This window comes from Orycteropus afer, unplaced genomic scaffold (assembly GCF_000298275.1).
Source record: "Orycteropus afer afer isolate SDZICR_OR568_19922 unplaced genomic scaffold, OryAfe1.0 scaffold00061, whole genome shotgun sequence".
In the NCBI taxonomy this organism is placed as follows: Eukaryota; Metazoa; Chordata; class Mammalia; order Tubulidentata; family Orycteropodidae; genus Orycteropus; species Orycteropus afer.
Genome location: NW_006921648.1, coordinates 429,331 through 439,259, shown reverse-complemented (window position 1 = coordinate 439,259; position 9,929 = coordinate 429,331). Strand labels below are relative to the sequence as shown.

Sequence of the window (9,929 nt, the reverse complement as noted above, 5' to 3'; positions counted from 1 at the left end):
CAGGGGACCAGGGGACCAGAAGCCTGGGTGTGCTGTGGTCACCTCCCCAAACTTGGGTGTTGCTAGGGGTTCTGCCCTCTTCCTGTACTTCCTGCCCCACGCACTGGCATCTCCCCCGGTCCCGGGAAGCGGAAGTGAGCTGATGGGCCTGGGCCCAGAGCTGTCTGCTCCCCAGGTCCCACGTCTGGCACAAGGCCAAGCATCCAGGTGGGGGGCCGAGCACTACCCAGTGAGCCCCCCAAAGCTGCAGCTGAGCCCTCTTCCGTCTTCCTCCTCTCTGACCCCCAGCCTCATCCAGACCTCACATAGGTGCCCCTCGTCTTCCCACCATGTCCCGTGTTCCCCGGGCCACACCCACCCCTTGCCCTGGAGACACAGCACCTGCCCCCGCCCTGCTCACCTGACTGTCCTCATCGGACAAAGGTGCAAAAGAGCCTCCAGCCCCCATCCTCACGGAGGATGACCCCCAGTTCACCAAGGCCCTCTGGGTGTCACCCTCGCACCTTGGTGCCTGGGTCCCCTTGGTGTCCCCACTTGCAGGTTTCTATGACACCACTACGTCACCCCCAAGTGCCCACCGTGCTCAGCTCAAGTGTGCTTCCACTCTGGGCTCACAGGACCCAGGGGTCCACAGGCAGAGATGCAGATGCAGGGGGAGGGTGGGACACAAGCATCGGACGTCACACACATAGACGCAGATGCCTGTTTAATGGTGGTTCTGCAGAGCACAGGACGGCCTGGGCTTTACGAGCTCCTAGAGGTCCAGGGGTGGCAAGGCCAACGGCAGCTGCCCCCAGGCCCACGTCCCGTGGGGGTGCAGAGGCCGGGGCAGCCAGTCCGTCACCTCCCTGAGGCCTGCACGGGCCACACCTCTGGAAGCAGTGCCACCGGGACACTGCTGTCCCCGCCCTCACCCGTGAGGACAGGTGAGGTCTCTGAACACAGCCCAGTGGTGCCAGCCCCTCCAGGTGCTGAAGGCAGACGGCCCTCAGCGGCACGGGGAGACATGCGAGCAGCGGGTGTTCAGTCAGGGCCGCGCGCCTGCGCCCAGTCCAGGACCTTCCGGGCGATGGCGGTGAGCGCGGGGAGGGCTGGGCTCCCAGAGAGCTCCTGGACGAAGTCCTGGCCCCCCTCCAGGCTCCTTGCCAGCTGGGGGTCCAGGGGCACAGAGCCTGCAGCGACAAGGAGGCAGGGCAGGGTGAGCAGGAACAGGGCCGGGGGTCTACACCACCTGTCGGTGAGATGCCGCCACCTGGCGCTCTGCTGGGCTTCCCCCCCAGACACAGTCCTCCCACTGGCCAACCCAACACCTCAGACTCATGGCCACTAGCCCCACGTCTGGCCACAGCAGATCCTTGAGTTCCTGCCCCCGTTATCTTAGGGTCCCTGGCAGGCCGGTTCAGCACATCGCCTGTAACACTCACCTAGGAAGGGGACCCCGGCGTGCCTGGCCAGCTCCTCCCCGCCTCCCGTGGAAAAGAGGTTGGTGCACTCCTGGTCACAGGGACGGGTCTGTGAGCGTAGCCCCTCAAAGTCCCCATGCCCACCCGTGGGCCGAGCAGCTCACCGTGCAGTGTGGACAGACAAACCCGCTCATGTTCTCCACGACCCCGATCACGCGCAGCCCCGTCTTCCGGCAGAAGGTCAGCTCCCGCCGCACGTCCCCCACCGACACTGCCTGGGGGCGGGAGAGCGGCTGGCAGGAGGAGCCCACAACTACCCTGCAGGGCGGGCTGCCCGTCGGAAGCGTGGGGCTCGCTCACCTGGGGCGTGGTGACCAGGATGGCCCCCAGGGGCTGGTAGGGGCGCAGGGCCTCCACAGCCGAAAGGTGCTCATCCGACGTCCCCGGGGGCGTGTCCACCACCAGGAAGTCCAGCTCCCCCCACGCCACGTCTGACACAAACTGCTTTATCAGTGCTGTGGAGACCGCCCAGAACCCCAGGGGCTCAGGAGGGGCTCGCCCAGAGGCGTTCCTGCTTCCTGCCGTGGCCGGGGCCCAGAGCACAGGCGTAGTCCCCGCTCCTGCCCCACCAGACGTGGGACCGCCCGAGCAGCCCAGCCCAGGCAGCAGGCCCTGCAGGGGGGACTGTGGTTGGACTGGCCCTCGGCTGCCTCCTGACACCCCACGGCCGACCGGCCGGGCGGGGGGGAGGCGGGGAGGCGGCAGGTTTGCTGCTGTGTGACGGTCCAGAGACCCCTGAGTGCCCTCCCCCAGGAGGGCCCCACCGCTGCAGAGCAGAGCCAGGGCGCTGCCCTGAGGAGCCCCTCGACGCCCTGTGATGGCTGGCGCGAGACTGAGCCCAGTTACCGTTTTTCTTGGGGCCCCTCCACACCACAGCCTCGTCGGGCTTCTCGAGCAGGAAGCCCACGGACATGATGGCCAGGCTCTGCCCCTGGTCCACGAAGACCGGCACCCAGCCGCTGTCGCACTGGTGCACCGCACAGCCCTGTGCGCGGAGCATCCGTGGCACGCTGGGCCCGCAGAGGTCCACGTCCAGGATACCCACCTGCAGGGGGCAGCCCCCGCCAGTGAGGCTCAAGCTGGAGGTGGGCGGGGCAGGCGCGTGGGGCGGGGCAGGCGCGAGGGGCGGGGCAGGCGCGAGGGGTGGGGCAGGCCCCGGGGGCCGGTGCTCACCTTCTTGCCCTCGCGGTGCAGGGCCAGGGCCAGCTCGGTGGTGACTGTGCTCTTGCCAACGCCCCCTTTCCCCGAGAGTACAAGGACGATGTGCCGGACGCCAGCCAGGTTCCCAGGCTCTTGTCCGAACGAGAGATGAGGTCAGGGCTCCAACACATCCACCACCCATAACCGTACCCCAGGGCTCACGGCGCACTCCCACCTCTGAGGCTCTGGCCCCCGTGAACGCCTGGCTGGGGAGGGGCTGACGCCTCTCTGTGGAGCACGTACGAGAACCCGCGTGTGTCTGTGTGCTCACACGGGAGGATGAGACCCTCATGGCGCTAGCTCCCTCTAATTCCAATGGGAAACAGACAGAGACGGGCAAAGCCAACCTCCTCCAGCCACGAGGTGCACCTGTGCCGGGAGGCTCTGGCTCCCACCCCACACCCAGGGCCCAGGTGCGAGGAGTCTGGGCCTGCGCCCCTCCCACCTCCTGCTCAGTGTAGAAGCAGACCCGGAGATAAACGTGGGGCACAGGCTGGGGCGGGGATGCCAGCCCCCGAGGCCCAGGCCAGTGTCCTGTGTGTGCCCACCAGGCACCACCAACACTCGCTGGCTGAGTCCACACTCCCGTGCAGGGGGCAGCCTCAGGACACAGCAGCGGGTCATGCCCCACACAGGCCCCCCAAAACCTCTCCTGTCTGTGCCCTGCTCCTTTGGGTCTAATGAACCCAAATACCAAGAACTGAATTATAAATGGGCACAAACACAACATGGCCGCCTGTGTTCTCACCAGGCGTTCTGTGGCCACCTCCCGGCCCTGTGTCGCGTCCTCAGAGAGTGGTTGGGGGAGACACCTCCCCGAGGTAAGTACAGGGCCTGGCCCTCCTGGGAGGACCACCTCATACACTTTCCCAAAGATGCGGCTGTGACCTCATCTCACTCAGGTGACGACACACCTCTGACGTCGCCAGCAGCGATTTCTACCACTGACACTCAGGTTAGCAAGCACGGGGGGGGGGGGGCACCGGGCAGCGCTGCAGGGTCACTTCCCACTGGGAGCCTGGGCTCCGGAAACGCCAGATGCAATCTGCTTGGCTGGTGACTACCTGTGCCGCCCGGCAAAGGGCTCCACCTGGGATCGGGGCTCTGACCCGCCGGGAAGGGAGGGCGCTGATGCTGGCAAATTAGGCACCTGGGCCGGGCCAGGTGCTGCGGGGCACGGGGTGCTGCCCCGAGTCCCCAGACGTCAACGTGCGCAAGGCCGTGACCAACGCCGCGAGACGGAGCTCACGGGGCAGAGGAGCAAGGCATCTCCCGAGGAGCGAAGCCCCTCTGCCGCGACACGCGCCGGTAGGCTTCATGCAGCGCCGCCAAGTCTGGATCCCCGTGCACAGCCGGCCCGTGCGAAGCGCGCGCTTCTCCTTAGGGAAGAGCTTCCGGGAAGCCCGAGCAGCTGACGCCGTCGGCGGCGTCTCGGGCTGCACCCTAACCTCAGACTGCGGGACCTTCCCCGGGTCAAACAGCAGCAGCGGCGGCCGCCTGCCGGCGTATTAGGCCGTGCACGGTCGGGGCCCTCGTTGCCGCGGCTTTCTGTTTTTTTTTTTTCTCCGCTCTTCGTGTCCACACAGGTGGTCACGGGACTCACGCGCACCTCCACTGCTGGCAACGCCCGGCCACTGCCCCGCAGCAGCTCCGGCGTCTCCTCTTTTGGCTCCAGGACGGCGGCTGTCCCGGAGCCTTCATCTCCCACACCACGCCGTGTAAGCGGCACACCGACCGCACCACACGTCACGGCCCGTCCCGGGAAAAGGCAAGGCTGCCTTCCCCCACCCTGCTCCAACTGTCGCACCGGCGACAGCCCCTGCGTCCCGCACACCTACCAGCCTCCGCCTCCATCGCACCGCCGCCTCCAGAAGAGCTCCCGCCTCCTAGCTGGAGCGAAGGGGCCACGGGCCACTGGGTAGCGCGAGGTCGTCGCCTGGCTCCTCTTTATAGGTCCAGTTTCGCTTCCCTTAACCAATCAGACTGCCCAAGCTGTGCCCGCGAGTTCCGGCGCCGGGTGACGTAGCGGAAATAGGCTCACTTCCTTGTCAACGACCCAACGCGATCAGCACCCAATGGGCGCGTAGGCCTTCTTTCTGCCGGATTCCGACGTGGCCAATGGAGACGTCGGATCGCTACTGACGTGTCTTGAAGCCTGTCGGCAGGACGCTTGCCCCGCTAGTTCCGCCCCCTCCCCAGGCCGAAGCCTGAGCAGGCGCCTGCCTCTGGTAGCTGGGCCAATGCGGAGCGGGCTGGGATTGTTTACGTCTCGTTGGGAGCGGAAAGTAGGTCACGGCGGGCGGGGAGAGCGGCGGCGGCGGCGGAGCAGCTCCAGGTGAGCGCAGCGGCGCGACCCAGTCCGTCTCGGCGCCGCGGACCTGGCGGGCGGGCGGGCGAGCCCAATCTTTGTTCCCCTAGCGGCCCCAGCTCCCAGCCCGCCCCGCGCTTTGTCCGCGGTGCCCGGGCGGGGATCCGCCCCGGAGGGCCGGTCGGCGGGCAGGCCGCCCTCCCTCGGAGCTCCTCGTCCGTCGTCAGGGCCCCGGAGGGCGCCTCGGCGCTCGGCGGACTGCCTCCAGATAGGGAGCCCACCTCCGCCGCGATTTTTGGGCGACTTCCGGAAACAGCGCCCCCAAACTGACATCACTACGAGCCCAGGAGCGCTGGGAAATACCAGCCCTGCCTTCGGCGACCCTCCCACGAAGGGATCAGGGAGTGTGTTGCCCAGACTTGGCTGCGGGTGGCAAGCTCCCGGGGTCATTCATTCAGCCTGGGTCACGTGCTCGCCGTGTGTTACAAACGTAGCGAGTAAGCCTCGGGGGCCGATCGTCACCGCTCCGGGGATGGCTGGAGCCTGGGCGGTGCAGGCCGGATGGAGTAGGCCCCTTACTAGGAAGCGGCGCCCTGCAAGCTAGGGACAGACCCTGCGCCGAGGCCGATCATTCGGCTGACAGGGTCCCAGCGGGCCTTCAGACCATCACGGAAGGCCACTGCCCCATGCTGGGTGTAAGTGATCGCTGAGGCCTGAGTAGGGCCGGGCGTGAGTAGAGCCAAGGGCAGGGAGGGATCACAGCTGGTGACTGAACCAGGCCATGGTGGCTGCAAACCTGAGAACTCAGTGGGCTGTGCAATGGTGCATTTTCACTCCAAAGACAAAGGCAGAGCCGAAGGGATGGTACGGTCTGTCATCCCAGAGCCAGTGGGGCTGTGTGTGAGGAGCGGAGGGGAGGGCCGGCCGATGGGTCCACGGTCCAGGGGCGGTGCTGGGTTGGGGTGGAGGTACAGGACGTGGAAACGGGGTGGCGTGGGCAGCGCCCGGAGATGCCTGGTGAGGGGAAGGAAGAGGTGTCAGGGATGACGGCCCGGGTTGTGGAACGAGGAACTGGGCGATTCAGTGCCCAGCTGGACCCTGGAGGAGGAACCAGTCAAGGCTGGAGATGCCCGAGGTACCGAGCGGGCGACAGATCCGGGGCAGGTGAGGCTGAGTGGGGAGATGGGCCGAGACGTGTGGTGGAGAGTCCTGGACGTGTGGACAGCTTTGCATACCATCTACCTGGGCTTTATTGAGGTGCTCAGGTACTGGAGTGAGGTATGGGCTTGTGCGCAGTTCAGAGTCCTGGCCGTGGCCTGTGTGTGGGCCTGTGGGCATAGCCCGCTGGAGCTTGTGCAGGTGTGTAGGGGCTGCTGGGAGGCAGTCTGGAATCCCGGGGGTCCTCCTTGCCCAGAGCCCGTGTGATTTCTTCCAGGTCTTTGCCATGGCGAGGCGGCCCCGGAGCAGCCGGGCGTGGCATTTTGTCCTGAGTGCGGCCCGTCGAGATGCTGATGCTCGGGCCGTGGCTCTGGCGGGCACCACTAACTGGGGCTATGACTCTGATGGGCAGGTAGGTCCCCATGGGGAGGGGGCATCACTGGATGGAGGTGGGGAGGAACCTGAGGCGGGGGGCTGGTGAGGCCCTGGGGCCACGGTCTGGGCTCACTCTACCTGCCAAGGCTCTTTCACCCAGTGAAGGGCTCCTGAGGTCAGGCCCCAGCACCCATGCCAGGCTCTCCACAGTCCTTTTCCTTCCTCTGAAGACCACACAGTGTGGAGCGAGGCTGTGGGGGCCTCTCCGGCCATTCTGTCCAACAAAAGCTTTCCAATTTCACCTGACTGGTTCCCGAAGGGGCTGGCGGTGCCTGGGTGCACGGCTTTCTGGGCCTGTTCCTGGGTTGCACCAGCACGTGCACTACACAGCGTTTGTGTGTGAAGAACCCGGACTCCTGTCGGTCCCCTGCCCCAGGAGCCCCTCACTGCGGGAACGGGGGCTCCGGGAGACATTTGTTTCTGGGGTCAGGGTGTCCGGCCTTGCCTGGGGCAGGATGCGCAGCAGGGTGAGTTGGGCTTCAGTGAAGCCAGGAGAGGGGTGGGGGTCCACAAGGCGTGGGGGTCTCAGTGGGTTGCCTGCAGGGCTGGCCTTGGGTGGCTGGTGTCTGGGCACAGCTGCCCTGGGCTGGGAGGGGCGGGCTCCTCTCCTCCGGCCAGTGCCCTGTCCGGGAGGCCATCTGTACCCCCCGCCCCCGCTCTGTGGGTCTTAGAGCCATCCTCGTCTCCTGAGGGCACAGCTGACTCAGCACTGTGGGATGCAGGATATGACTGCCACCCGCCCGGTGTGAGGCACACATGCTACCTGGCCGGTCACCTAAAGGGCCTCAGGTGCCTGGGGGTGTGTCCTCTGGGATGAATGGCATGTGCCCGCCCCCTTCCTGGCTCCTAGGGACACAGGCCTCACTCAGCCCAGGTTGGAGTGGCTCGGGGCTGCATGCTTTGCCATGGAGGGACCGTGTCCTGTTCTAAAACTGCCTCTCCACCCAGACCGGCCAGCCTGGCTCCCTGTGGCTTGGCTGTTCCTTCTCCTCTGTGGTTCTGTCTTTCCATCTGTCAGTCCGTGACTGGCTTGAGATGCAGCCGATGCCCGTGTCCACTCGGCTCAGCTGTCGGCTCTGTTGGTTTAGAGGCTGCGTGTGGCCTCGTGCTGGGCCTAAAGGGTGATGGGAAAGAGAGGGGCCAGGCTTCTCCTGGGCGGGGACAGATGACACAAGAGCCCCAGGGACACGAGAAGGAAGCTGGGAGCCGTGGGCCAGGGGCCTTGTGGGGCTGGGACAGGCACTGGGTGCAGGTAGCTGATGTGGCCTGGGGGCCCGTGGACAATTCCATGGGCTTGGCTCTCCTCTGAGGCAGCCTGATGGTGGCTATTGAATAGCTCATTTGGGTGCTGGGTACAGAGTATGGGGTGGTGGGCTGAGGATCCCAGCTCCTTGGGGCTGGGCCCTGAGACACCCACGCCTCACCGGCAGGCCGGGCTCTGGTCCAGAGAGACCTGTGTGGTGGGGGACTTGGCTCAGAGCCCTCCCACGGCTGCAGGCAGGCTGGCTGCTCGCTCCTCCAGGACAGCAGGGTGTTGACAATGTGGACACCAGGCTGACCAGCTGCTCGCAAGGGGCTGACCCCTGGGTACCCAACCCCGGAAGCAGCAGTGGGCCTCATGCGGGGGCTGTGCGGCAGGGTGGGCGCAGGCTCTGCTGCGATGGGGGCAGACACCGCCTGCCTTGTCTCCCAGCACAGCGATTCGGACTCTGACCCCGAGTTCTCGTCCTTGCCGCTGTCCATCCCCAGCGCCGTGCCTGTGACCGGGGAGTCCTTCTGTGACTGCGACAGCCAGAGTGATGCCTCCTTCTGCGGGGGCCGGCACAGCGCCCACCGTGGCAGGGACTGCCGCTGCGGGGAGGAGGATGAACGTGAGTGGGGCGGTGGCTGGGGGGCCAGCGGGGTGCCTGTGGCAGCAGCAGCCTGCCTCAGCTGGCCCCTTGTCCCGCAGACTTTGACTGGGTCTGGGACGACCTGAACAAGTCCTCGGCCACGCTCCTGAGCTGTGACAACCGGAAGGTGAGCTTCCACGTGGAGTACAGCTGCGGGACGGCTGCCATCCGGGGCACCAAGGAGCTGGGGGAGGGCCAGCACTTCTGGGAGATCAAGATGACCTCACCCGTCTACGGCACTGACATGGTGAGTGGTGGCCGCCAGTGGGAGGCTGTGGGGACGGGCCCTGGACCCGGCCCCACGCACCCGTCTGTCGGCCCCGTTCCCAGATGGTGGGCATCGGGACGTCGGACGTGGAGCTGGACAAGTACCAGCATACTTTCTGCAGCCTGCTGGGCAGGGACGAAGACAGCTGGGGCCTCTCGTACACGGGTGCGTGTGCTGGTGGGTGTGTGGGACGGTCTGGGTGGTGCCAGCTCCCGGGCTCACGCCTCGACCACCCCCAGGGCTCCTGCACCACAGCGGCGACAAGACAAGCTTCTCCTCGCGCTTCGGCCAGGGCTCCATCATTGGCGTCCACCTGGACACCTGGCACGGAAGGCTGACGTTCTTCAAGAACCGCAAGTGCATAGGTGTGGGTGAGGGCCGGGTTCCCACGCCCTGGAGGTGGGCCGGTGGGACCAGGGCTGAGCGGGCAGGCTCCCGCGGGCCGGCATGCATGCAGGTGCCTCCCTCGCAGGCGTGGCGGCCACCAGGCTACGGAACAAGAGGTTCTACCCGATGGTCTGCTCCACGGCGGCCAAGAGCAGCATGAAGGTGATCCGGTCCTGGGCCAGCACCACGTCCCTGCAGTACTTGTGCTGCTACCGGCTGCACCAGCTGCGGCCTGACTCCGGGGACACGCTTGAGGGGCTGCCGCTGCCGCCAGGCCTCAGGCAGCTGCTACACAGCAAGCTGGGCTGGGTGCTAAGCATGAGCTGTGGCAGCCGCGGGCCACCCACCAGCGAGGCCAGGCCCAGCCAGCGGAAACGCTGCCGGCGGACCTGACTCCGCCCATCTCTTCCTCCGCGCCACGCGCCCGGCTCCCGGGTGACAGGAGAAGGCGGAGCGGGACCCAGTCTGGGGGGTGGCCCGTCCACTCCGAGGCTGGGACGGTTGTTTCTGCACGGCTCCAGGGCCACTGGGCCCCATCGTCGACAGAGTCCACTCTGCTGGCGCGGGGTAGCGGGCGCTGCTTCCTGGCCTGCAGCTCCCAGGACGCCATGGGCCCGGGGCAGCACTGTCCGATGCATGCGGAAGAGGACGTCCTGGCAGGGCACGTGGTCGGCTGCCGTCCCCCCTTCCCCAGAGACTGATCACTGTAATAAATAGCGTTTCTACCCCCCCCACAGCTGTGAAGTCACGGGTGGCCAAGGCCCTGGGGGATCGTGTCGATGCCATTTGTCCTGCGGGGTCTGGTTCTGCCCGACACC

The 9,929-nt window shown here is 66.6% G+C and overlaps 2 protein-coding genes across 2 annotated transcripts; one reads left to right on the top strand and one right to left on the bottom strand.

Annotated features, from left to right (window-relative positions):
• Nucleotides 1–1,023: 1,023 nt before the first annotated feature.
• Nucleotides 1,024–4,517, bottom strand: LOC103195994 (cytosolic Fe-S cluster assembly factor NUBP2-like). The gene is made up of 7 exons (XM_007939651.1): nt 4,502–4,517; nt 2,637–2,755; nt 2,310–2,508; nt 1,764–1,918; nt 1,568–1,678; nt 1,425–1,494; nt 1,024–1,172 (listed from the first exon to the last, which is right to left on the bottom strand). Exons 1-7 carry the CDS (start codon nt 4,515–4,517, stop codon nt 1,024–1,026), a joined length of 819 nt encoding a protein of 272 aa, XP_007937842.1.
• A 1,636-nt stretch (nt 4,518–6,153) lies between these two features.
• SPSB3 (splA/ryanodine receptor domain and SOCS box containing 3) lies at nt 6,154–9,504 on the top strand. The gene is made up of 7 exons (XM_007939650.1): nt 6,154–6,249; nt 6,407–6,541; nt 8,258–8,435; nt 8,516–8,703; nt 8,787–8,889; nt 8,964–9,089; nt 9,197–9,504. Exons 1-7 carry the CDS (start codon nt 6,154–6,156, stop codon nt 9,502–9,504), a joined length of 1,134 nt encoding a protein of 377 aa, XP_007937841.1.
• The last annotated feature ends 425 nt before the right edge of the window (nt 9,505–9,929 follow it).